This window comes from Aphanomyces invadans, assembly GCF_000520115.1.
Source record: "Aphanomyces invadans strain NJM9701 unplaced genomic scaffold supercont1.18, whole genome shotgun sequence".
Classification (NCBI taxonomy): domain Eukaryota; phylum Oomycota; class Saprolegniomycetes; order Saprolegniales; family Verrucalvaceae; genus Aphanomyces; species Aphanomyces invadans.
This window is the reverse complement of record NW_008580163.1, coordinates 849618-873283: the sequence shown is the minus strand read 5'-3', so window position 1 is coordinate 873283 and position 23666 is coordinate 849618. Positions and strand designations below refer to the sequence as shown.

The 23666-nt window shown below is 57.5% G+C and overlaps 11 protein-coding genes across 31 annotated transcripts; 8 read left to right on the top strand and 3 right to left on the bottom strand.

Moving 5' to 3' along the window:
* Positions 1 to 86: 86 nt before the first annotated feature.
* Positions 87 to 2322, top strand: H310_08809. 2 transcript variants are annotated; one of them, XM_008874707.1, is made up of 7 exons: positions 87 to 365; positions 419 to 1112; positions 1159 to 1477; positions 1532 to 1673; positions 1718 to 1801; positions 1870 to 2087; positions 2137 to 2322. In XM_008874707.1, exons 1-7 carry the CDS (start codon positions 129 to 131, stop codon positions 2216 to 2218), a joined length of 1776 nt encoding a protein of 591 aa, XP_008872929.1. In that variant the 5' UTR covers positions 87 to 128; the 3' UTR covers positions 2219 to 2322. The 2 variants fall into 2 exon arrangements, with proteins under 2 accessions (XP_008872929.1, XP_008872930.1); XM_008874708.1 differs by having other exon boundaries at positions 1718 to 2087.
* A 340-nt stretch (positions 2323 to 2662) lies between these two features.
* Positions 2663 to 5216, top strand: H310_08808. 2 transcript variants are annotated; one of them, XM_008874705.1, is made up of 10 exons: positions 2663 to 3107; positions 3147 to 3304; positions 3349 to 3520; positions 3574 to 3636; positions 3684 to 4198; positions 4242 to 4410; positions 4461 to 4544; positions 4594 to 4769; positions 4823 to 4849; positions 4904 to 5216. In XM_008874705.1, exons 1-10 carry the CDS (start codon positions 2697 to 2699, stop codon positions 4971 to 4973), a joined length of 1845 nt encoding a protein of 614 aa, XP_008872927.1. In that variant the 5' UTR covers positions 2663 to 2696; the 3' UTR covers positions 4974 to 5216. The 2 variants fall into 2 exon arrangements, with proteins under 2 accessions (XP_008872927.1, XP_008872928.1); XM_008874706.1 differs by having other exon boundaries at positions 2663 to 3304.
* On the bottom strand, positions 4549 to 6788 carry H310_08807. 2 transcript variants are annotated; one of them, XM_008874703.1, is made up of 3 exons: positions 6467 to 6788; positions 5715 to 6420; positions 4549 to 5580 (listed from the first exon to the last, which is right to left on the bottom strand). In XM_008874703.1, exons 1-3 carry the CDS (start codon positions 6700 to 6702, stop codon positions 5128 to 5130), a joined length of 1395 nt encoding a protein of 464 aa, XP_008872925.1. In that variant the 5' UTR covers positions 6703 to 6788; the 3' UTR covers positions 4549 to 5127. The 2 variants fall into 2 exon arrangements, with proteins under 2 accessions (XP_008872925.1, XP_008872926.1); XM_008874704.1 differs by having other exon boundaries at positions 4549 to 6420.
* Positions 6789 to 6961: 173 nt separating this feature from the next.
* On the top strand, positions 6962 to 8099 carry H310_08806 (hypothetical protein; the record flags this gene model as incomplete). Its single annotated transcript, XM_008874702.1, has 1 exon — positions 6962 to 8099. The coding sequence occupies one exon, from the start codon at positions 6962 to 6964 to the stop codon at positions 7922 to 7924; it is 963 nt and encodes a 320-aa protein (XP_008872924.1). The 3' UTR covers positions 7925 to 8099.
* A 240-nt stretch (positions 8100 to 8339) lies between these two features.
* Positions 8340 to 9467, top strand: H310_08805 (hypothetical protein; the record flags this gene model as incomplete). The annotated part of the gene is made up of 4 exons (XM_008874701.1): positions 8340 to 8458; positions 8503 to 8626; positions 8680 to 9107; positions 9153 to 9467. 4 exons carry the CDS (start codon positions 8340 to 8342, stop codon positions 9283 to 9285), a joined length of 804 nt encoding a protein of 267 aa, XP_008872923.1. The 3' UTR covers positions 9286 to 9467.
* A 69-nt stretch (positions 9468 to 9536) lies between these two features.
* Positions 9537 to 10943, top strand: H310_08804 (hypothetical protein; the record flags this gene model as incomplete). The annotated part of the gene is made up of 6 exons (XM_008874700.1): positions 9537 to 9582; positions 9642 to 9726; positions 9776 to 9966; positions 10019 to 10143; positions 10191 to 10313; positions 10376 to 10943. 6 exons carry the CDS (start codon positions 9537 to 9539, stop codon positions 10478 to 10480), a joined length of 675 nt encoding a protein of 224 aa, XP_008872922.1. The 3' UTR covers positions 10481 to 10943.
* Positions 10944 to 11176: 233 nt separating this feature from the next.
* On the top strand, positions 11177 to 14084 carry H310_08803 (hypothetical protein). Its single transcript, XM_008874699.1, has one exon. The coding sequence runs from the start codon at positions 11214 to 11216 to the stop codon at positions 13962 to 13964; it is 2751 nt and encodes a 916-aa protein (XP_008872921.1). The 5' UTR covers positions 11177 to 11213; the 3' UTR covers positions 13965 to 14084.
* Positions 14085 to 14424: 340 nt separating this feature from the next.
* H310_08802 (hypothetical protein) lies at positions 14425 to 15205 on the top strand. The gene has a single exon (XM_008874698.1). It carries the CDS (start codon positions 14434 to 14436, stop codon positions 15004 to 15006), a length of 573 nt encoding a protein of 190 aa, XP_008872920.1. The 5' UTR covers positions 14425 to 14433; the 3' UTR covers positions 15007 to 15205.
* A 596-nt stretch (positions 15206 to 15801) lies between these two features.
* On the bottom strand, positions 15802 to 18642 carry H310_08801 (hypothetical protein). Of its 18 annotated transcripts, XM_008874682.1 has the most exons (8): positions 18403 to 18642; positions 18268 to 18301; positions 18092 to 18176; positions 17731 to 18045; positions 17440 to 17679; positions 17336 to 17378; positions 16900 to 17179; positions 16419 to 16844 (listed from the first exon to the last, which is right to left on the bottom strand). In XM_008874682.1, the coding sequence occupies exons 1-8, from the start codon at positions 18548 to 18550 to the stop codon at positions 16664 to 16666; spliced, it is 1326 nt and encodes a 441-aa protein (XP_008872904.1). In that variant the 5' UTR covers positions 18551 to 18642; the 3' UTR covers positions 16419 to 16663. The 18 variants fall into 18 exon arrangements, with proteins under 18 accessions (XP_008872907.1, XP_008872904.1, XP_008872905.1 ...); XM_008874685.1 differs by lacking the exon at positions 18403 to 18642 and having other exon boundaries at positions 15802 to 16844; positions 18268 to 18398; XM_008874683.1 differs by having other exon boundaries at positions 17731 to 18176.
* Positions 18643 to 18975: 333 nt separating this feature from the next.
* H310_08800 (hypothetical protein) lies at positions 18976 to 20762 on the top strand (the record flags this gene model as incomplete). Its single annotated transcript, XM_008874679.1, has 4 exons — positions 18976 to 19695; positions 19866 to 20063; positions 20111 to 20325; positions 20381 to 20762. The coding sequence occupies 4 exons, from the start codon at positions 18976 to 18978 to the stop codon at positions 20760 to 20762; spliced, it is 1515 nt and encodes a 504-aa protein (XP_008872901.1).
* A 23-nt stretch (positions 20763 to 20785) lies between these two features.
* On the bottom strand, positions 20786 to 23655 carry H310_08799 (hypothetical protein; the record flags this gene model as incomplete). Its single annotated transcript, XM_008874678.1, has 8 exons — positions 20786 to 21025; positions 21077 to 21256; positions 21309 to 21569; positions 21636 to 21977; positions 22033 to 22147; positions 22194 to 22520; positions 22597 to 22823; positions 22876 to 23655. The coding sequence occupies 8 exons, from the start codon at positions 23653 to 23655 to the stop codon at positions 20786 to 20788; spliced, it is 2472 nt and encodes an 823-aa protein (XP_008872900.1).
* Positions 23656 to 23666: the final 11 nt, after the last annotated feature.

Sequence of the window (23666 nt, the reverse complement as noted above, 5' to 3'; positions counted from 1 at the left end):
TGTCAGCTCTCTGCCACAGCTAATGTAAAAAATTGCGCCTACAGTATACAAACTTCAAGTAAAACGTCACCAGACCGGTGGTCCACGTGAGAAGGATTCAAAATTCAAACGCGTCAAAGTCGAATCGGATGACGAAGGACCACGCCAAGCCCGCTGCGCCGGCCGGCCGCAAGCCCCGCCAAGTCAAGCCGAAGGGCACCGTTGAAGCCAAGAAGCCCGTCACTGAACAGCCTGCTCCCGAGCCCGCAGTTGTTGTCGTCGACGATGCTGACATGGACGACGGTGCGCAACATACCACTGTGACCGCCAGCACCCCTACCAAGCCCGTCGAGACTGCTCCGACAGCACCAGACTTTCTCTCCCCAGTACGACACTTTGTGCGATGCAAGTCCAAACGATGGATTGTGTTTGCTTCCAGGTGAGCAAGTTAGAGCTGGCGCGTCAAATTGCTGCCAAGGAACAAGCTGAACGGATAGCCCTTGCGTCCGCCCGCCGCGTTGAAGAAGCTCGACGCAAGAGCCTCAAGCGAAAAGACGTCGAAGCGTCCGCGGACTCGCCAGCCATGCCGGAAAAAGTCGCCAAGACGTTCCATTCCACGGAAGAAGATGTCGAAGTTCTCGAGTCGACCACGGTCGTCCATTCCACGACCACGACGTTGACTCATCGCCGACCGCTCAAGCAAATTGAACAAAACGCCGGCGAAAGCGCGACGGCGTACGCGCTCCGCGCCGCCAAGATCCGCAAGGAAGAGCGCAGCCACACAACCGACGACATGGACAACCACACGAACGCGCAGCCTGTCGTCAAAGTCGCACCGACCGCCTACGAACTCAAGGTCCACGGTGCCGCTGCCTCCAATATCTACACTACGGATTCCAAGGAAGGCGAAGTCGAATTTGTCAACAGCGTCGTCAAGGATTCTGCTACCCGCGGCACTGCCAAGTTGGAGGAAGCAGTTCCCGTCGATGCGACTCAAGTGGACACCGCGACGTCCAACTCGCGCTTCTACGTCCATTTGGCTGTCTTGCTTGTTGTGGTCTTTACCGTGTTGCTCAGCCTCACCGAGTTGTACGTGAGCCAGCTGCCGTTTTGCAGCACGCCTGCCACTTCCGGTACATGCAGTCGCCACGCATTTCGTTCTCATGCGTTCATCTGTAGACATGAACTGCCGAGTGTGCCCTGACCACGGCGTGTGTGTGGACGGTGTGCTTGACTCGTGTGATAGCGAGTTGTACGTGGCGGTCGACAACTCGTGCCAGCTCTCGGCCGACGTGAAGCGCGACTCGACCCAAATGGCCGCCGCCATCTCGGCCCACTTGACCCAAGTCGCCACTGCCGCCTACTGCCGAGACTCGTTCGTACACCGTGTAATGCAAGTGGACTGGTCGCTGCCCATCCAGCCCGTGGATGCGCCGGCGGAAGCGATTGCGGTCGATTTGGTCGCCCTGGAAGGTCAATTCCGTGCCCAACCGCTGTGGTATCGACGATAAACCTCGAGCACGTCTTGCGCCAACACCGAGGGGACTCGTAGGCGCGTCGTAGGCCCACGCACGTACAAGATTTCGTTCGACAAGGCGGTGAAGAAGCTGAACTTGACTGCTCCGTTGGCCGTGTCTGTCGCGCACGCGTCTCCGCTTTGCCAAGTTCAGACGGCGGCAATCGAGTACTTCACGGTACATGACGACTTGTGACCGATGGCTGACAACGCCTGGCTTAGATTTGGGTCTCAGCTGTTCTCGTGGTGTTTGGGTTTTACACCATGTACTCGGACTCGAAGCAGTCGGAAGCGGATGCTGCGTTGGTAAGGAGGACGTTGCATCGAAAAAAAAACGACAGCGATGCGATGTATTCACGTTGTTGTCGAGGCAGCTCCACGAGATGCTCGTGGTCGTCCAAGATGAACTGATTGTGCACTCCCAAGACAAGGGCTACCCCGCGTCGTTTCTAAAGAACCACGTGGTGGATGTCCTCAAGCTGTCCAAGGCGGACGTCCACCGCGTGGAGACTGTCCTGTGGGCCAAACTCGAAAAGGTCGTCGACGCCGATGACCGCATTCGCGTCACATCGGAAGATGGCAATGCGTTGTGGTACGAACGAAAGGATGTGCGAAGGTCAGAGCTCACGACGTCATGGTAGGCAATGGGCGCCAGCTTCGACCAGCGAGGGACCGTCGACTACCGAGCCCATTGTCGGGTCGGCACCTGTTCAAGTAGCGTAGGAAAAGTTTGAATTGCATGTAATATAGGGTAGAGGGTAGGGAGCAGGTCAGCGTGCCACGTCATGGTGGCGTTGTCGTAGATTATAAAAAACGTGGTGCAGACATTTTCAACGGTTCTAGTACATTATTGAGGATATTAGAATTAGACCGAAAAACTCGGTTTGGTTTTAAATACCTTGCGCTATGTCGACTCAATTCGCTGCGCTGTCAAAGTGATGGCTCTCGTGTCAAAGTGCAAAGATTGTCGCCCGTGGAGAGCGTTTAGAACTATTTGACATGACCGAGTGGACTCTCTTGCGGTTGCAATGCCTCAACTACTGCCACCGTGAGAAAGAGATCGCGATGGTGGTAGGGCGCCGTTTGTAGATCTGCTTGGAATATAAAAATGTATTTACGTTTGAATCTTCCGTATCCGGTGGGAACGGTGATTATCCGGATACTCATCGCAACGCCAACGGCGGCGGAGTCATCGTGCAAGATGGTGCGGGAAGTGCAGAAAAAACGATCTGACGAGGTAATCGCTCGACGAACGGCCACGTTGCAAGCAAGCACACAATCAGGCAGGGCGGCATCGTCGCGGTCGCAGCTCGCCGCAGCTTCGGCGAAGCGAAAACAAATCCAAACGGCGGCACTGCAATCACCGCTAAAGAGACACAAGCCCTTGTCGAGTTTAAGGCTTGCACCGACTGCGGAATGTGTCCGATGCCATGCGCGAAGTGACATGAGCCGCATCAAATGCATCTTTTGCAATGCTTCCGTCCATCTTGCGTGCACGACGCCTGTCGCGCGTGTACTCGGTTCGCCTGGCTTTCCCGAAAATGCTGCGTACTGTTCGCTCCAGTGCTACACCGACGACACCGGGAACCCAATTCCAACTTCTGGGCCAAATGTACGCACATATCTTCCCTTTTTGCTCATACATGAGTAGGAAGTCCACATGTCCACATTGAAACCCGCTCCTGCGCTTCCTTTGCCAGCACCATCGCCCCCTCCATTCGCTCCACCTGCTCCCACACCCAAATTTCAGCGTCGCGCAAGACCCGGTGACTTCGTCGAAGGCGAAGCGATTACCTCTGCCATTCTCAAGTACACAAAGCGCCTCATGCGGAGCTTCTGAATACGCGTCATAGGCACTCTGGCGTGAAAGCACCTCGCCCAGTTGAGATTCCTCCAAGGTCGTTCTCGTCGCACCAAGCTCCTTCGCCAGAGCGCAAGACACTACAGTTTGAATCTACCTCCCCCGTCGCTGATCTGCATAAGCCACCGTCGTCTGCGCACTTCCACAGCGCTCGCTCTGCCGAGGTTTTGCAAGGCTCGCTTGGCATGCCATGTCGCTGACACGGCCGTCCACGTAGATTGAACCTGAGCGTGTGCGCTACGTGAACGCTCCAACGAAAGACACAAGTCCTAATATCGAGGTATGTCGTACTCTCCCAGCCATTCCTTCTTGTCACTGTGCTTGTAGGACGATGTCCGGTACCACGACTACTTCAACCCCCCACGTTTTCTTCCGCAAACACGGGCCCAGCCACCTCGAGCAAGCACGTCCGCGTCGCCATGGCCGAAATGGACCATTCTTGGAGGCGTGGCGTTCGTGCTGGTGGGTGTTGCGGCAGCGTATGTCTCTGTGTTTCTCGAGTCGATTCCGTTTTGCGACTCGAACGCGACCACGTCAGGGGCGACGGCCACCGCGTTTTGCCATCCGTGCCCGGAATACGGCATTTGCTTTTCGGGTGATTTGCACAGCTGCAGAGACCCGTACTTGCGCGTCGAGCGGGCGTGCTTGGAGCCATCCACGGTGTCGAGAGATGCCGATCTCATGACACAGCTCCTCCCGCGGTTCCTCGTCAAGCGCGCAACGTCGACACTGTGCAACGCGACGGTGATCGCAACGCTGCTCTCGAACGAATCGTCCAAGCCGTCGCAAGTTGTCACAAATGCGCTGGACCTGCGCAATTACTTGCTCCACCAAGCCATGTGGTATGTCATCGTGACCGTCACGGTTACGCTAACGTCATCGTAGGGACGAAGTCGACGCGGCCGTGTTCAACGTCACGTTCAACAAGGCGATGCGCCAGCTGAAAGAACTCCACCCAGAGTTCTACTACACGGCGGATGGCGACGTCGTCCTCCATCGCGACGACGTTGAGATGTGGTGTGCGTTGCAGCTGCATCTTTGCGACCATGTCGAAGTATGTAACCATGACATGCTGCGAATGTGACGTGATCCTTGTCGCACCAGGTCTACGCCGCCGTTCTCGTCGTCGTTCTGACAATTTTGGTGACTGGTACATGGCAGCGCCGCCGTCGCGCGACAGAGTCCCAGGTACTGCGCGCCTCATGATGCCATGTTGATACATGATGCTTAACGGCAGATAAAGCGACTGGTGCACGCCGTGCACGTGGCGCTCAAGCAGCCGTCAAACGATCTGGTCGATGGCGCCGTCGCTCATTTGCGTCACACGTTGTGGGGCGGCAAAGCCGACCATACGTGGCAGCGCGTGGTGCAAGCAATTCACGACGACGCGCGCATTCGTGAGCGTTATATTCTGTACGAGTGTCTTCGCCACGTCGGACATGCATTGACGTGAACTTCGTGGCTAGGCATCGCGGCCAGCAAGTGCTCATCTGGTACGGCCAACAGCACCGCGAACATTGCGGAAGAGGGTGTGACCTATCGTGTAGGGAATGGATTGGGACGAGGCGAGACGATCGCAACATCTTGCGGGGGCAACCCGTCGAACTCGTTGATTGAGAGACGTGGATGCAGTCGCGCTATGTTTAGACGGTGGTAGTCGACATATCGTTCGTCAACATGGACTCGAACTTCGTTGTGGCGGTGTCCATGCTTGGAATTGGCATCGAGTTCACGCAGGATGGTCCGATGATGAGGAGAGTGGATACATTGCTTACAAGACAGACTTGATGGCGTCGACAACGACGTCGACGTCGTGGGATGTCGTGCGCCAGTTCGAGAACGCCGCCCGCACACCCCATTGCCCTTGGTACGTTGTTGGAGTGAGGAACACTTGGTGCGTGTCAGTGAGCCGCTGGAGCCACACCAACATCTTGGTTTCATCGTCGACGCCTTGTACCGTAAACAGCACGACGTTCAACCGCACAGGCGCCACCACCGCCACGAGATCCTTGAACTCGCCCAGGCGGGTAGCTAGCAAGCGCGCGCACTCGACGTTTCGACTTACGATCTCGGCATGTCCATCTCGGCCGTACGCGACGACGCTGAACCACGCGGCTAGTGCGCGCCAGCGACGTGAGTTTTCCGGCGTCAGGTGGACAAAGTTGGGCGTGACATTGCTCGCGACGTTGCCCAAGTATGCCGCCGCATTTTGGAACACTGCAACCTACAGGATTCGATGCCACATATCGGAATCAAGATACAAAAGCCGGCACGTGGAGGAAAATTGCCGCAACTTGCATCCACATAGTGATATGCATGCCAATATCTTCTATCTCCTGACTCATATGGAAACTCTACCTGTAAATCTTGCCGCTTGGTGAATTGCAGCGCACTGTCGTACGGAACATTCATCCACTTGTGACAGTCGATGCAAACCGAGTCGGCGTCGTCCATTCCAGCCACGAGGGGCGCCAGCGTCGCGTCCAGCGCGGCGAACGCTCCAAACGCTCCGTCCACGTGCAGCCAGAAGTCGTGGCGCTTCTTGAGGGCGGCGAGTTGCACCAAATCGTCAAAGTCTCCCGTGTTGACAGTCCCTGCACTTGCGACAACGATGCAGGTTCCGTTGAACGACGTCATGGCCACATCGAGCGCATCGATGTCCATGGCTTCGCGACCAGCAAGCGTTGCGACTCGATGCACGGCCGACCGACCCAGACCGAGCATCGACGCAGCCTTGGAAACACTCGAATGGGGAGTGCCGGCAAAGATGCGCACGGGACCGAGAGCCGCGAGGCCGTCTGTGCTAACGTGGACCCCACGACGCTCGCCAACCCATTCTCGTGCAATTGCGAGACCGACGAAGTTGGACATGGTGGCACCAGTGACAAAAACACCAGTGTGCGAAGGAAGGTTAAACCACTTGGCGAGTGAGGCGACAGTTTCTCGCTCAAGGGACGGTGCCTCCGAGTCCCAGTTGCTCGTGGGATTTTGGTCCACAGTCGACGTGATCCAGTCTCCCACAAGACTGGCGGGAGTGCTTCCACCCGTCACAAACCCAAGGTATCTATTTGTTCAATGACCGTCGAGAGTGCATGGAGGAGAACACCCACCGTGGACCGGCGCTACCAGAAAGATGCGGCAGCCATTGCGTACGGAATCGTTCAAGAGCACCGACAGCCCCGACACCAACGCTTACATCGTCAGCTTCGACCGCATTCCGTTGTCTCGAAGGAGTTCGTGCGGCAGGAACGGCATCCACGTTGCAGAGATAGTCTACCGCCAGGGCTTGCGCAGCGGAGGCGATGTCTGGCAGCGTTTCGAGGTCGCGGGCAAGTGTTGGGTGCATCGAGAATGATCAAGTGGCGCACGGTGTCGCTTCTCCGTGGATCAAGTGGGAATTCTTGGCATGCGATGATGCCAAACCCCTCCAGCATCATATCTGGCAAATTTGAAATGAGTTTAAACCTACCATGGGATGTAAAACGCAATGGTTTTAGAGGAAAACGCACAGGGCATCTACCATACTAGTAGGCAAATTTAATTCAAGACTAAAACGTTTTCGTTCAAACAATAAAAAACGTCATCTGATGGTGGTTGGCGCCAACATGATTCACCTCGCTGGGTTCGATGATGAGGCCGACGGCGGCGTGCTGCTTTTGCATGCGACAGAGACTCCATCGCTGCCACTGCGACGCGCATTCACCGATCTACAGACATGGGATCGATTCCTTCACAAGAACCACCCTCTCGATCACAAACGCTTGCCCACCCGCCGGTTCAAGACCCTCATGAACACATCGTGGACTCGACACGACAACAGTCGACACCTCCACCTCCAAAAGAACATTTCGCTCTGTGAGGCGTGGATACAAGCAACTTTCCGCAGGCTTCCTCTCCAGATGCAGCGTGACTTTATCGACCCCGACGCGTACCTTGAATGCCGGCGTGCCGCCGCCGACCGGGTTGCACGGACGAAAGCGGCCAAGGACCTCGGACAGTTCTTTTCCCCGCTGTCCTCCATCAACCTTTTGCTCGACATTGTGTTCGCCATGCCCTTAACCTTGTCTTCCGCATTGTTCCTTGAGCCGTCCTGCGGCACCGGCAACTTTTTTCGTCCACTTGTCGAACGCGGCGCCACGCGCATCCTCGGCTACGAAGTGGATCCGTTGGTGGCTGCTTCCGCGAGTGCCGCAGGTATTCCCGAAGCACGCGTTATCTGCGGGGACTTCCTCACGTCCACCAAGCCATCGGATGCGAGCGACGTCATTGTCGTCGGCAACCCTCCCTTCTCGTCAGCAGGCGACGATGTGATCCTGTCGTTTCTCCGACATGCCGTGGACGCGTGGCAGCCCATCGTCGTCGCGTTCATTTTGCCCGACCGATGTGCGAAACCAGCGTACGTCGCAACCATCGCGACAACGTTATCCCGCGGCGGGTACGCGATCCACGGCCCGATTGTGCCTGTTCCTGACAGTCACTTTGACTTTCACGGCCGACGGATAAATAAACCGAGTGTTGTCCTCGTGTGCGTTGAGACATCGTTCATCGCGCGGAAGACGGATACATGAAGACTTGCGCCACGACGTCCACTATGATGCGACTATGGTTCGCCACCCCGTGCATCGACTCCCGTGAGCCAGGGCAAGGCCGTCCTTCGTTCCGAGATAGAATAGTACGCTGGGCTGCGCTACGAGTGTCCTTGAGCAATTCTCCTCCACTTTACTGGGCGTGTGCTCGGTTGCGACCACGGCAGCTCTGACTCACGAAACCTGGTCGCGTTCCAGGCATACGATCACCTCGTCCCCAACGACACTCGTAGAGGGCTGCTACATGTGCTGACTGTGTTCCGTCGGGACGGTATGATGCACACGGGTGGCGCCATGGGCGTGCGCACATCGCCATGAAAAATGTGAGCGGTACACTCAATAAAGTAAAGAAAGCGTACTTAAATGAAGGGTTCCCCTTCACTTCCACGTTTCCACCATGGGCATTCGACGGGAGGCATGGAAAGACCCGTTTGTGGCGGCGAATGCCGTGATTGCAGCGGTGGTGCTCTTCTGCTTCTTCGTCCACCCCACCAAATATGTCCGTGTCCAGGGAGAGTACGTCGACGATTGCGTTCCACCCCTTTGAATACGTGTGGTAGATGCTCGTCGACGTGGATCGATGTAGATCACCCGTCCAAGAAACCCGTCTGCTGCGACCGATTAGGCGCCGGTGGACCGTGCTACCCATTCATGCGTGAACTGCACACTCTTACGTCGGGACAGGTATTGTTGGTTTCTGTCGTCCATATGCAGCAAAAGATGACGGAGTCGAGAAGGGAGCGTGGACGGTGCCGCTGGCTGTCCTCCTGTTCAACTTTGCCACAACCATCTTCCTGCCCAAGGTGTCGATGCGTCGAGTGGCCGCGATATTCAATCGACTTGCCCTGTACTTTGGTATCATGGTATTCCGGACTGTGGTGCTATACATCGTGTTCAACCGAATCGAGCGCGCGTTGTTTCCACGTCCCGAAGCGTGCTGGTACGGCCATCTGCGTCGCGATAAGAAGTGCATCGACGGATTCGATCACGCCGACCACATCGTGCTATACATGGTGCACTTCGTGGCGATTTCGTGCTTTGAATGGAAGGCTTTGGGCATGGAAGCGACCCATCCCGCCAAACGCATTCTCCTGCGCATCTGGCTTGCCGCTGTCTTTGTCGTGGCTTGCTATAGCATCTACCACACTGCTTACTCGTTTCACAGGTGACATTTGCGTGCCATTTATTGCTGCTCATTGGCATGTTGTAGTGCGTGGGAGAGCGTCGTCGGAATGCTCAGTGCTCAATTGTTCGTCATGATGCCGCTATATTTGTTGACGCGAGACTTGTGGCGGCACATTCATCCGGCGTTCAAGCTGAGCCACTTTGTCTGCCAGCAATAAAAATCCATGCAGCACAGTGCACCGACGTCGGCATGGCCGCGGCCTTCCGCCATCCCTCGCGCATGAGTCGTCGGCGGTGGTGCACCTTGTAACGTATTTCGTACATTACCGTGTCGTACACTATGTATGGCATGAAAAATATTTTTCGTTTGTGCAGAAGAATACTGTATTCTCGTCAGTACTTGTATGGTGTCCCTTCGCTTCACCGAACACCACATGTTCGTACGTACAAGTACTGTTCGTGCTCTGTGATGTACGATCTGACTGCTTTTTTGACGAGGCAGAACGCGAGAACAGGTACGAGCGCCGACGATGGAACTCGATGGAAGACGTGTGACGACGCTGTGGGTGCGTAGCAAGCATGGCGGAGCCAGGTGTGGACTCGTACGATCACCTTTTCAAGCTTCTCTTGGTGGGTGATGCCGGTGTTGGGAAGAGCAGGTTCGTTTCGATCGAGATCTCGTTCATTGACATGTGCATTGCGTGGCAGCATGCTCCTTCGCTTTACCGAAGACACGTTCGATGATCACTTGCAAAGCACCATCGGCGTGGATTTTAAGGTCAAGATGATCACGGTGGACGGGAAACGCATCAAGATGACGATCTGGGACACGGCCGGCCAAGAACGGTTCCGCACTCTCACGAGCTCGTATTACCGAGGTGCTCAAGGCATCGTCTTGGGTGCGTGGCTCCTACTTCTTGGAATCGACCTTTCCTGATCTCTCCCATGAAGTGTACGATGTTGCCCGCCGAGACACGTTTGCCAACCTCGACACGTGGCTGCAAGAAGTCGAAGTGTACAGTCCTGCGAACGGGCGCGACGTCGTGAAGCTCCTCGTCGGGAATAAGATCGACAAGGTCTTCGACATATCTTTGTTCCATGCATGACGGTGCTTTTGATGCAGGAGCGAGTCGTGAGCCGTCGGGAAGGCGAAGCATGGGCGCGGTCCAAGGGCATGTTGTTCGTCGAGAGCAGTGCCAAGACCAAGACCGGCATCCAGCAAGTGTTTAACGAAGTGGTTCAAAAGGTGTGTACACTTGGAAGATCCCATCTCCTGTGCATGCCGCCTTGCCTCATGCTTGATCGTAGATTCTTGACAACCCTACGCTCCTTTCCAACACAGCGCCCAAGAGCCGCGTCGCAAAGCTCGACCTGGCAGACGCGCGACCAGCCGCTTCCTCCGGTTGCTGCTAACGGATCGATTCGAACGAGCTGGAAAAAGAACGCTCCTGCGATGGAACTCGGATGGAGGGCGTGGTGACAGTCACCTGCGGCAGCCATGACAAATACCAACCTCCCAAAAAATAACTACAATATATGACTCGTGTGCATGCGCACATATGGCCGTCGACGAGCGGCTTGCACTTGGAGGAGCAGCTGCATCATCGTGACACGGCTGTCGGTAGAGTGGTCAACGCGTTCGTGGCAGTGTGACAGCGCCGGTGTCTTCAATGCATGGCGGCGCCGCGTCGCTTGCTTTCCGTGCAAGGTATTGTCGTTTGGTCGGGTCTCGCTTCGTTGGAGCACCCAGAAAGATGATCATGATCGAACATGTCCGTCGGTCGTCGTCTGCTCGTCGGTACCACCACACTTGGGTTGCCTCTACATCGCCACAACTCGAGTCTCTTCAGGCACCTTCCGGCGTCTCCACCTCCGCCCGCCATACTCGTCAGCGCTTTACTCGATGCACTCGCAGCGGCGCCGTCGACACCGCGTCGTCATGGGTCTTGCCCCGATTTCGTCGTGTCGGTCGTTTGGTTGTGGGCGTCATGCGACCGACAAAGGTGAATTATCCGGACAGTCGCCTGGATCATGTTGCGATTTGTATGCGCCTTGAAATTCGCAAGGGTGATATCCGGATAAGTACGTACTAGCCATTTCACATTTTCGGCGGAAACCCACTTTGTTTCCCACAAGGATATTGGCCATGGGACCGCGTGTGGGGCAGTGGTCGGGGTGGGTGTATAAGCAAGGCAGCCGCGTGAAGACGTGGAAGAAGCGGTATATGGTGCTCCAGGGTCGCCACATCACGTACTACGACAAGTCGGTGCTGGAACCGAACCCGATCGAGAAGGGTGCGCTTGTCCTCGTCGACGTGACGCAGAACTTTGCGATTGCGAATGGACTGTTTCTCCATGACAACAAGGGCAAACAGATGAAAATCTACACGGACACGACTGCCGAGTTCCAAGACTGCTTCATCTCCATGCAGCGCGCGTGCCGAGGAGACGCCCCGCCGTCGGCTGTCGCACAGCAACAACAACAGGCGTCGTATGCGACGTCTTCCCAACGGTACTCGTCATCTCAATCGCTGTCGTCCGACGTACCGTCGTACCGTCCGTCGAGCGGTAATCCTGAACCTGTGACACTCGCACGCCCATCGCGCGCTGCGTCGGAGCGTCTTCCGTCACATGTGGCTGTCGATTCGCGGTTCGGGACTCCGGAGCGTGCATTGTCAGAACGTGTGGAACGCATGCATGTGTCACCCGACTCAGGTGCTTGCCCTCGTGCCACGGGTACACCGAGCGGTCCCAAGCTCCTCGGGTCGGGGTACCTTCGCACTTCGTCTTCCGAATCGAACGACGGCGCGCCGCTTGTCCAGCGCAACAGCTCTGGCGCGCTCGGTCGAAAGGAAGTCCTTCGTGGGTGGCTGCACAAGGAAGGCCAGCACGTGCGCAATTGGAAACGCCGGTACTTTGTGCTGACCGGCGACCACTTGGCGTATTACGGCAAGCAGGGCGAGGCCGCCAAGGGCGAAGGCCGCGTGCTCGAGGTCGCCGTAAACCCTCAAAAGGCATTCGGGCTCCTCATCCGTCTCGATTCGGACCGTATCCTCCGCGTCGCCGCCGAGAGCGAAGACGACATGGAGCGGTGGCAGTCAGGGCTGCGCGCGGCGCTCAAGAACCAGGAATACTTGGAGCGTCGCATCAGCAGCAGCATTCGGTACGCGGGGTATTTGCACAAGAAGGGGTCGAACATCAAGACGTGGCACCGCCGATGGTTCATGCTGACTGGGCTGAACCAGCTCGGGTACTGCGACAAAGAAGGCGAAACACCCAAAGGATATGGCAAAGTCATCGACGTGTGCGTCAACCACAAACGCGCCCACTGCCTGTACGTCCATCTTGACTCGGGTCGGCGCCTGTCGGTTGCGGCCGACTCGCAAAACGACATCGACGGTTGGTACCAAGTCCTGTCGAAGGTCGCTGCTGCCGTGGCGCAGAACCAGCAGCAACAGCGATCGTCGGCACCCGACGCGACGAACGAATCGCTCGGCAAACACACGTCGCACAGCGGATGGCTGCAAAAGGAGGGCAAGTCTATCAAGAGCTGGAAGCGACGGTACTTTACCCTGCACGACCGCATGCTGGTCTACCACAAGGACATGGAAGGTGGGAATGCCGTTGGGCAGGGCATCGTGAGCGCCGTCACGGAAGGCATGTCGCGACCATTTTCGATTGATGTGCACTTTGAAACGGGCCGTGTGCTGCGTGTTGCCGCCAACTCGGAGCGGGATCGCGCCGCATGGATGGCCGCGCTCAATCGTGGCATACAAGCCCGACGCGTCGAGTCCACTGGGGTCCACGAAGGCGTGTCCCTCGGTAGCAGCAGCAGTGCCTCGACCGAGTTTGGGTCCACGGCCACCATCGGCCCCATGGAAGGGTGGCTCGAGTGGGAGGGCGCTCGTACGTTCTTTACCTTGACAAGCGGCCGCGACTTCAAGTGGTTTGCGAACCCGAACGGTCTCGTGCTGGGCAAGGGGACGCTCAAGGACATGCGAGTCGAAAACTTTCGCGATTTCATCATGCACATTGTATTCACGAACGCGACACCGATTCGAGTCAAGGCCGAGTCGAGCGAAGAGCTGAATGCATGGCGCCACGCGATTACGATGGCGATGAAGGGCCAGCTTGTGGCGACAGCCGCCCCTTTGCCCACCACGGACAGCTCGACGCATGCTGCGGCGGCTGGACCGTTGGTCAAACAGGAGGGCTGGATGCTCAAGGAAGGCAGCAAGATGAAGAACTGGAAACGGCGGTACTTTATCCTGAAAGGCACGGAGCTCATGTACTACAAGAACGAAATGCTCGGGACTGTTCTTGGCCAAGCCAATTTTGTCCATGTCAAGCCCAACCCGGAGAAGCAGTGGAGCCTCATCGTGATTCTCGAGACCGGTCGGCTCCTTGTCGTCGCGCTCAACTCGGAGCACGAGGAAGCGATGTGGCTCAAGGCGTTCCAAACCGCGTTACTACAAGCCAGCCACCACGGAGAATACAGCAGCCAGGACGCCCCCCAGGCGACTCTGGCCGCGCCCGCGCAAACACCCGCCCCTGTGCAACAAGGGCACACGGCGCCACCCCCCGCTCCACTTGCCGCTCCTTCGCGCCGAAGCGCGGCGGAACACGACGAGTACGACGACGCCGACGACGATATCTACAACACCCAGCTGAGCTCGGCGGACAGTCTTGTGTTCGAGGACTTTGACAACGACGACGACGACGATGAACTCGACAGTGACATGGACAACGGATCCATCTCGTCGGACGACGAAGTGTACGGACGGCGCGAGGACCGCTCGTCTCCCACGCGACCGACACCCGCGGCGGCACCGGCGAAACCCAACTACGATTCGGACGGTCTCAGCTCTCTCTCGAGCATGTCCGACTTTGAAGATTAAAAGAGACGCCGTGTGCTGGAAATCTCCTTTCGAATAGATATACAAGTTCATGTCGATGTTTGCTCGAGCTCGCGCTCCTGATATATCTAGCCAAATTGCTGCAGCAACGATGCTGCTGCATCTACGGCGGGGTTGGGCCAAACGCTAAGTTGTTTTCGATCGATGTTGTGCTCAAGCTCGGCAGCAACGCCTTTCTCCTATAATATTTTATATACAAATTGCTGTAGCAACGACAGGTTTCGTCGACATACATAACTACTGACTGCCCGGGCTTCTGGCAACACTGATGCATTTTTACACGTATATGTTCAAATGTGGAACAATGTAGAAATATTGCGCTGATTTTTAAGCAAGCACCTGTTTTATGAAATATTTGTCAGGGATTGTTGTACGGATAAAGATCGGATACGCTTGAAAAATAGAACGACCAGATAACTATCGTGTCGTGCGCCATTTTCCAATCGAGACAATGAAGGCGGTGCAGTGCCCGATTTGCTACGACGCGTGCTACGACCCTGTCAGGACGCGCTGCGGCCATGCGTACTGCCGGCCATGCCTCGTGCAGTGGACCGCGGAAGGGCATACGTCGTGCCCGACGTGCCGTGGGTTTATCACGGCACCCAAGGCCGACATGGAGGTGGCATCCTTGTCGTGGGACCGGTATGTTGCGATTCACTTTCTCCTGGGTCTGCATTGGTTGAACCCGTACGGCATTGGTCTTGGATATTACCTTGGCAGCCATGGCTTCGGACTCGTGGCGCTGTTGACGCTCTTGCGGTGGAGCGACCGATACGACGACGTGGCCACAACGTGGGACTTGCTCTTCCACGCGTTGCTCATCCTTGTCACAGCCAGCATCGCGATCCAAATGATGTGGAGCGTCGGCATCTACTACACCCTTGACTGGATAGCTGTCTCGTTCTGTGTGTGTTTCATCGCGCAACTCGCCTGGCATCGTCTGGTGTGTCCAATTCCGTACAACCCGTTCGAGAAGTTTGGCCACACAAGGCCCGTGGGAACAGCGATACGCCGTGCACGTTGATGCGAACGGAATACTGGTCTATCTACTCATCTCGTCAATCTACACAACTCGTCTTCATTCACCATCCTCATTCTTGCCTTCCACGCGCGTCCTCGATCGATCGTCTATGAATGCATCCATCGCGTCACAGCCCTGCTACAAATAGTTTGGTCATGAAACCAAAAATGCAATATATATCATGTTTTATATAAATATTCACTGAAACCTAAACATTGTATGTGGAATTCAACCATGGTTTTTTAAACAACCCACACACTCGAACGCAAAGACAACAGGCATGCTCGTCGCTCGCTGTCGCAAAGGATTTCGGAATGCGCAGCTGCGTGGGGCAGCTGCGTGCAGCCCATGTTCACGGCACACCCACAACAGCGCACGAGGTTCGTTCGATGGCCCCTGCGTGGTCCAGTCAAGTCAAATGCCGACCCGATATCCATGGTAGACATGACGAGGACGGACAATGGCAACTTCGATCGTTGTCCACACCCTGGTGTGTTGTAGCTGCCATGGCTATGGATAGTGTTCTTCCTGACAGCGCGCCTTGTTTTCCTTGGCGCGCCAACCAACGAAACATGGCAACGGACCAAGTGGCCATCCCGAACCAGACCACGCAGTCGGCTAGGAGCGCAACGTGCACAATGCAGCTCCACATGCACCACTGGAGGGCTTACGGAAACCACAGAGCACACGCACCGTCCGTGGCCGTGCTTGCTGCCGGGCTGGCGCGGAACGTCGTCGTGCGTGGCAACTTTTCACGTACAACATGGCGAGCCAATCACCTGTGCGTTTGCCACGGGCGCGAAACGGATCGTTGACCAGTCGACGCCGTGCGGAGTGGACCACTTCGCGATGCCAGTCGAGTGCGCTATCTGCTACGATTCATTCTTCTATCCGTTCAGGACGTCCTGCGGCCATGCGTTCTGCCACGAGTGCCTCTCGAAGTGGACTGTGCGATGCCAACAAGCCATCTCGTGCCCGCTATGCAGGTCCCCGATCCGTCGCGTCGACGGCGAGCCGCGCCGAGCCTCGCTCAACCTGGACCGATTCATTTTGCTTGAACACATATGCAACATGGCCAGGACGTGGATGCAGATTGCGATGGTGGGTGCCACAATGGTGCAGGATTCGTGGCTGCCCATGCTTCTAGTCATCGTCACCGCCATTGCTCTCCACCGAATGTCGTGCGAGGACTCGTCCATCCATGTTTCCGTGCTGGCGTATTGCATTTCACTGCATACGATACGCCACCAAGTGCTGCATCTACTCGCGTCCAGCGTCGACCACCTGACCACCGCGATGTGTTTGAGGCGCTGCGGCACACCCGACATCCATTCCACCGCATCCAGCACAGCCACGCTGTCGAGCCACACATAACGTTTTCTAATACCAACCACGCGAGGTCGGCAAGGAGTCGCGATTGTTCTGGGCCACACATGTGCATGCGAAAAACCCACGCACGGCGGCGATTTGGCCGGAGATGGACGACTCCAGTGACACGTGCCCCCGCACGGTTGGCTTTGTGACCGCTCGGATCTCGTCCAAGTGGTCGGTCCTTCCTGCCTGCGGGTCGACGATGCAAGCCACCGCAGTCACGAACATGTGAACTCGTCGCAACGCAAGTTGGTTCCCACGTCGTCATTCGAGCGTCGATCCATTTGGTTTATGGCAAAGCACGGGAGGCACTGCGGACCGCGACCTCTTCGTCCAGTCTGTCCACGAGATGGTCCTGCGCCTTCTTGACCGATTTGCCGTAGCTCTCCCGCACAAACCCTTCCACCGTGCCTCGCAAAAAGCCAAATGCGCCGCCGATCGTGCATGCCCCCGTCTGCGTCATTTGGCTCCTATGGCATCCATCAAGCCATCGTCACTCGACGACAGTGGTTTGTTGCGTCGTACCAGCCGTCGCGTTCGTCGTGGCGCTGAAACAACAAAAAGTCCTCGACGAGAACCAAGTGCGCAAAGCTTTCGTTGCGGCCTCGGACGTACAGCACATGGTTGGCCTGGTCCCACAGCGATTCCTCGGCCACGTCAAAGAACTCGGCGTTCGCAAATCGTTTGATGAATCCTGGCGTGTTGTTCTGGAGCTTGAGTCGGCGTTTGCGGTAGACGCAGCGCCATTTGGGAAGTGGCACCTCCTCAACCAACTCAATCCCGGCGATCGCAGGCTGCGCCGGGTCTACGGACCACGCAAATCGTCACAAACACCGCAGGCACGACTCGATAGCACGCGGCAGCATGGAGCACCGATGGAGAGTGCGGCTGCATTATCTCACGACAGCTCCGACGCCCCCACCGCGACACAAGAACAGCATCAGCGACACGCTCGACCAACCTGGAAAAGGCTCTTTGAAGCGGCGGAAATGCATGTCGGCCGTCTACATCGAACGATCGGTTGGTTGTGGTGCTCGCGCAAGGCAGAGAAAGCGGGCGTCGTACGATTTCGATGGGGTGTTCCAGGACGGATCGAGTCGACCCGAGCGCAGCCGAGCCGGGGACCGGTTTGAACACCATGACGGGATGCTCTTCGGTCGCAGCGCCGACTTTGCCAAGCACAAGGCCGAGTGAATGGAGGAGGTCGAGGTCGGCGGCGCCTTCCGACGCCTCCGACCGTTCCTGCGCCGTACCACGTGGCGCGTCCACGTAGTACAGCACAGACAGTATGTTCCACTGGAGCAACTGCGGCGAACAAGTGAAATGATTTTGCTCTAGAGGACATGCAGGACGTACATTCGATTGCAGCAACGTCCCGAACGCAAGCCCAATCGACACCCATCCCACAGTAACACGAATCGAATGGCTGGCCAGCCAGATATCGCATGCACCGGAAGCATGAGCGAGCGGACGGCACACATCCGAGATCGTTCGACTGAGTGAGATGGCGACGGTCGTCGCCACCAGAAGCAGCGCAAGCGTGCCGAAAAAGGTTCCCACAAGACGCGGGAACGACGTCTGGCCTGCTTTCTGCGGTTTGTATCGCTTGATGCGGCGAGCCATTGACTGTCTTGACGTTCCAGATGAAGCGGACTCGGAATTAGGTGCATCCTGTTCACGACACATGACGACAAAGATTCGCACGGACAAAGTGCACCTCTGGCAAGATAGCATGGACGAGCTGCACGTATTCAGCTTGAGCAGCAGCATTTGACATGCCACGGCGCGCATTCCACGCATCCCTACGATTGCATGAAGAGAATGTAAGAAGGAAGCGGCGGGGCGTCGTTGTATCGAGCGATGGAAGAGCGCATGGCAAGGAAGATAACGTACCATTTCGCTTTGCCGTCGTAGTTGATAGGGCAACCTACGCAGATGGGATCGTGTGTTGAGGGCAGTGCAATCGCCATCGCCATGGGGGTGGCGAATGCGATAATGACGTCGATTCGGCGAAGCCAACGGACGTACGTGGTCTCTCTGTCGAGATGTCTCCATGCAGCGCTTGCTCATGGAGGCCATAGAGCTGCATAGCATGTCTCGCGAGAAGATGCTTGTGCGTAGCCTGCGCGGTCAACACACGCGCGGCGGCCGCATGGAACGCGGCTTCCCCTGCCATCCTTCGCCTAGTTTGGTCACACCCTTTACTTCCTGATTTTTTCCCAACCGAAACGTCAAAACCTCTGTCATTTAATAAACTTCAACTTCGCCACATGGCCCACCACGATCTCGAGGCGGCCATCGCCGCAATGCAGATGCGCCACGCGAGCGTAAAGCCCAGAGGAAACAGACTCAAACTCGGTGCATGAACCGATGGAGTACCGTTGCCTCCCCTCAACATGAATTTGAGTGCACTACAATGGATGCCACTAGGGACCACAGGACGGCAACGCCAAGAAATTCCGCCGATGAAACGAGACCCCGCGGCTTTGCGCTGCATCCACCGCATGCCCTGTGGAGATTGGTGCATGTGTCTGATGCGAAGCTTGTCCACCGAGACGCAACTTGTAACTGCCTCTCGCAGCACTTCGCGACCGTTCACGCATGATAAACCCGATCCCAGCGCCAACCGTGGTGGCCCCGTCTCGCTGGAACTCGGCGTTGTCGTATTCGGCCCTCCATGCGGCTGACGTGAACGGCGACCATTCAGTCACTGCCGCGGAAGTCCGGGCGATGGGCCTTGCGCGCCAACTCGCCGACTCCCCTCCTCCTCTCGCCGAGACTATACCGCCGTCACAGCCTTCCGCTGCTCGTTCGTCCCAAAAAGGGCGATACGCTCCATGGTTGAAAAAAGCGCTCGGGAAAATGCATCACGCGGAGGCGTTGTGGCAAAAACACCGCCCCGACACGGCGCAGCCACCGAAAGCCCCCCAACTCCATTCGGTGCACTTGGCAAAGAAAGGATCGCAAACCAAGTCGATCCTCCACCGCGTCGTCGTTCCCTCGATTCCCGCCGTCGACGCAGAGCCTTCGCTCGCAGAGCCCGTGACGACGATCTGGACGGCGGCCCGAGACGGCAACGTGGCCGAAGTCCGCCGCCTCCTCGACGCCGACAAAATGAAAGTGTTTAGCCACAACGAAATGGACGGCGGCAAAACGATCCTCCACATCGCTTGCTGGCACGGCCACGTCCAAGTGGTCATGTTCGTCACCATGTTTGTGCAAGCCACCTATGGCCTCGACGCGCTCTCAACGTACGTAAACGCGATCGACACGGCGTACATGCGAAGCACGGCGCTGCTCGACACGTGTCGGTCGCTCAAAGTACGTAACATTTTCTTGGAGCTCTTGCATCCGCTCGTCTTGTTGTGTGGCTCCGTGGAGAGCAGCTCCGTGGCGCAAGTGCCGTGGACGGGCAGGACAGTCGTCGCGATGGCTGTTTTTTCTTGCTCCGTTTTGGTCCAGTTGCCTCACGCCGACATGGCGACCACTAGGGCGACGTGAATGCCAAGCTCCAGATCCTCAAGCTGCTCGTCCAGTTTGGTGCGACCGTCGAGCACCAGGACGCGCACGGAGACAACGCGCTGCACTGGAGCGCGCGGATGCAAGCCGTCCCAACTGTTCGTTATCTCATCCAAGACACCGATGCCGCCGTGTACGCGTTCATTTCGGAGAACCATAAGCGGCAAAAGGTACGACGTCGCTCCCGTCGCCTCCGTTCCAAACGTGCCATCGCTAGCCGCTGGACGTGGCCAAGCTCGCGCGAGACGCCAAGCCATGCATGGCGACCAATGCCATCTACGACCTCCTGCGCCGCGTGTACAAGGACTGCAACATCCGGCTCAAGATTCAATACGGGAAGAAGCTGCGGCTCCAGGCCGAAGCGGAAAGTCGGATGCGGCGCATGGAAGATGTCGCGCATGCCGTCGACGTGGCGCGCGTCCTCTGTCTTGGGTAGGACACACGCGTGTGTATGTACCATGTACGACCAGTCACCGCGTCCACATAGCGCGGACCAAATGTGGACGACTGCCATGGACACTGCCGAGACGGTGCGCAACGACCTGGAAGCCAAAGTGCTCGACGAAGGCGGAAAGGAAGCCGTGGGGAGGGCGCAGCTATGGCTCGAGACCAAGGAGGGCAAGGCGTGGATCAAAAACGAGCAGCCCGAGGCGGTCGACGCGATCAAGACCCTTGTGCAGAAAGGAATGATTCCAAAACCACGCGACCTGAAGAAAGCCGCGGTCGTCCGTCTCTGCGAAAGCTACGTCGCGCATCAGGAAGCCGACATGCGAGACCTCATCAAGAAGAAGTTTGGTCGGGACCACCCGTCGTTTGAGTCGCGGGACGTCGAGTACTACAAGCGCTTGGTCCATGCCGTGGCACGATAAAATGCGTCGATCGTGGATCTCGACTACTCGATGAAAAACACGTCCGAGATCGGGCTTGGGCGGTGCGACGCGGCAACGATGACGACGCGGCCAACACACACGCTATCGCACGGGCGCATGGACGGGAGCGTGTAGCGATGGGCCGTTGACGCACACACGGCGGTCTCCCACAACCACACGTTCGATGTGGGGCTCCAGCGTCCCCAGTGCAAAGCGACGACCCCGTCCGAGACGTTGGCAGTGGCGGGTAATTGCCACGATACCTGCGGCGAACAAGGCAGGCATCACACGGTGGACCATGCATCCGGACCGACCTGGATGACGGGCGACGAAGAAGCGATGGGTCGCTGCTCCACTCGGATGGTGTCCCGGTCGATGGGCCATGGAAGGTGGTGCTGCTCGAGGTATGGCGCGACGAGCTGGGTGTGCAGGTGCATTCGTCCGCTGCACGGAGTGTCGAGGACACCCACCAACGACCGCAGCAGTGCTTGGTTCTACCACCAGTAGTACGATCAGCCATCCATTTCCGTTCGAAAGGTGGCGCACCCGAACGACGCTGACCACCCATCGCACAAGTCGTGGCGGCGTCCAATCGAGACTGCTGCACACGAGTGCACGTGCAAGGACCATCGTGTCCGTGCCGCGCTTGTTTCGACTCGGTTCAAGGTACGGCATGACCGTGTGCATGAGCGCCGCGTGGGTGAGCTGCGATGGGGGCATCGCGCGCACTGCCACGAGCAGCTCGACGTCGCAGAGTCGCAGAGTCGCGGACGCATACACGTCGTTCTTGCATCGAATCGCGGCTTTCTACGCCATCGATGCGCACCACAATTGGCACCATAGAATCGTGCGGCCGACGGACGGCGACCTTACATGTGCGAGGAACCGCCGGATGTACTTGGCTGTCGAGATGGCCGCGACGACGGCGCGGACGCGCGCCGCAAACGCATCGGTCGTGAACCGGTGGGGGCGGCCGTAAATGTGCACAACATCCTTGGACTTCAAATCGCCACCCCAAATCGCTTCGTGGCAGTCGACGTTGGGCGCGCGGAGGTCCCACGAAAGCGCCACCCGGCGCAACTGCAGCTCGAGCGCTCCCCGCGCATCCGCACACAGACTGGGAAACCTTCCCCATGTCTGCATCGCGCGCACGTCAAACAGCGCGGGGTCCGGGTTCAACGTGGCAAACGTAGCGACCTTGTCTACCGCGCTGGCCTGCGCACACCGATTGTGACTGGACCTGCGCCGCCATCGCACACACTCGACGTACCAACACGTACTGTTGGCATTGCCGGTGGCTCTCGCCCGCGTCGTGGTCCGCCCGCTGGATTTCGACTCGGTTTGCGATCAAGTCGCCTTCGGCTGCCAAGTACGCCACCCGCGCCCTACCTGGCCATGACGACATGCATCATCACACACGGGTGAACGCACGCTGCGTATTCTGGGCACTGCGGATCCACTTTGAACCACTCGAGTTTGTCGGCGCGCTTGAGATGCATGGCTTCGTGGAGGATCGTCCGCTTCAAATTGGCCTGCCGCGACCACGTCGCGCTGGCTCGTGCGTTTAAAATCAGCATCAAGTGCGTGGCGTCCAGGGGTTTCACGTCGGGCGATGGCGCAAGCGCGCAAGCGGCGACCTGGTCGGCCTGCGCGCGTTGCAGAATGGCAAGAGTTGCTTTGTTCTCGTTGTGCGACTCGACCGCCGTCGCGAGCATCGACTCGAGCGCCAGCACGACGTTCTTGCGATGTTGAACCAGCCTACAATGTGCCACACGTTCCATCATAAGCGATGGGCAAGCAAACCACCAAGCCAAGCGTCGACAGTTCTTCCTACCAATTCTCTTCGGCAAATGCCGCGGTTTGAATGTGACAGCGCCGCCAGCTCGCATCGAGCGCAGTGTGCATGACCTGGTCCAGCGCTCGATACACTTTGTCGGCTGTGTGCGCGGTGCTACCGGCCGCCATCGCGCGCAGTTGGGCCAGCGTGCGATCGAGGAACCGACATCGATCCACGAGCGCATTGTTGAGCCGGGTCTTCCTCGCCGCTTCGTCTAGGCAGATCTGTACCAGCTCATGAGTCTTTCATCGCAAGCTCGCGTCATGCTAGATTGACCTGGAGCAGCTCCGTCTCCTGTCGGGCAAGTCGCTCCAGCACCCGCACACGATTGAAGCTGTACTGCGTGAGCCGCGATTGCTTTTGTAGCTCGAGCCGGAGCATGGAGCTTTCAATGAGCGCGCTATCGACAAACTGGGTAGCATCACCTTTGACCGCGTCGGCATGCACGTAAAGGTCGAGGTCAAGGGCACGCTGCCGCTTCGTCTCGAGCTCGACGACGACATGCAAGAGCGAATACAAGCTAGTCTGCCACTTCTGGACCCGTATCGTAGCACACAAGTGCGCCCAAAGCGCGCTCTTCCACGCCGCTTCCTTCGCTGTAACCAAGTCTTCTGCCCGATCGACGTGGCTCGACAACAGCGCGCGTTCGACAACCATGCGATCCATTTGAGCCTCGAGCTGGCTCGCATCTTCAAACGCACTGGCAAAACAAGTGGACTGGAAAGCCAGCAATTCGTCCCACAGACGCTTGGTTTGCTTCAAGTTGGCCTGCCTCGCGACGCTCTCGACGTGGGATTGTGTGGCCAGGATCTCACGGAGGTGGAGCATGCTCTCCCGCAACGCGACTTGGACTTGGCTGTTGCGCGCTTGCTCTTCGTCAAAGCACCGGAGCTTGTGTCGACACAACGATAGGTCGTCTTTGGCCGCGCGGAACGCTCGCTCGCTGTCGAGGCGCGGCCCGGACATCTCGTGTAGGTGTCGCTCGGCGGCCGCAAGCCCCGTCGAATTCACGTCCAGCACATGATGGCACTGACGGACCCATGCTTGGTGGGCCATCTTCACCACCG

Coding starts and splice junctions, on each gene's coding strand:
- H310_08803 (XM_008874699.1), top strand. CDS start 11,214: ATGGGACCGCGTGTGGGGCAGTGGTCGGGGTGGGTGTATAAGCAAGGC.
- H310_08807 (XM_008874703.1), bottom strand. CDS start 6,702: ATGCACCCAACACTTGCCCGCGACCTCGAAACGCTGCCAGACATCGCC. Junction 6,421..6,466: donor TCTGGTAGCGCCGGTCCACG/GTGGGTGTTCTC, acceptor TTGAACAAATAG/ATACCTTGGGTTTGTGACGG. Junction 5,581..5,714: donor CCAAGCGGCAAGATTTACAG/GTAGAGTTTCCA, acceptor CGAATCCTGTAG/GTTGCAGTGTTCCAAAATGC.
- H310_08802 (XM_008874698.1), top strand. CDS start 14,434: ATGAAGGCGGTGCAGTGCCCGATTTGCTACGACGCGTGCTACGACCCT.
- H310_08801 (XM_008874680.1), bottom strand. CDS start 18,550: ATGGCAGGGGAAGCCGCGTTCCATGCGGCCGCCGCGCGTGTGTTGACC. Junction 18,302..18,402: donor CATCTCGACAGAGAGACCAC/GTACGTCCGTTG, acceptor CCATCTGCGTAG/GTTGCCCTATCAACTACGAC. Junction 17,379..17,439: donor TGGAACACCCCATCGAAATC/GTACGACGCCCG, acceptor CGTTCGATGTAG/ACGGCCGACATGCATTTCCG.
- H310_08809 (XM_008874707.1), top strand. CDS start 129: ATGACGAAGGACCACGCCAAGCCCGCTGCGCCGGCCGGCCGCAAGCCC. Junction 1,674..1,717: donor CGGCAATCGAGTACTTCACG/GTACATGACGAC, acceptor CGCCTGGCTTAG/ATTTGGGTCTCAGCTGTTCT. Junction 2,088..2,136: donor GAAGATGGCAATGCGTTGTG/GTACGAACGAAA, acceptor ACGTCATGGTAG/GCAATGGGCGCCAGCTTCGA.
- H310_08808 (XM_008874705.1), top strand. CDS start 2,697: ATGGTGCGGGAAGTGCAGAAAAAACGATCTGACGAGGTAATCGCTCGA. Junction 4,411..4,460: donor ATCTTTGCGACCATGTCGAA/GTATGTAACCAT, acceptor TTGTCGCACCAG/GTCTACGCCGCCGTTCTCGT. Junction 4,770..4,822: donor ATTCGTGAGCGTTATATTCT/GTACGAGTGTCT, acceptor CTTCGTGGCTAG/GCATCGCGGCCAGCAAGTGC.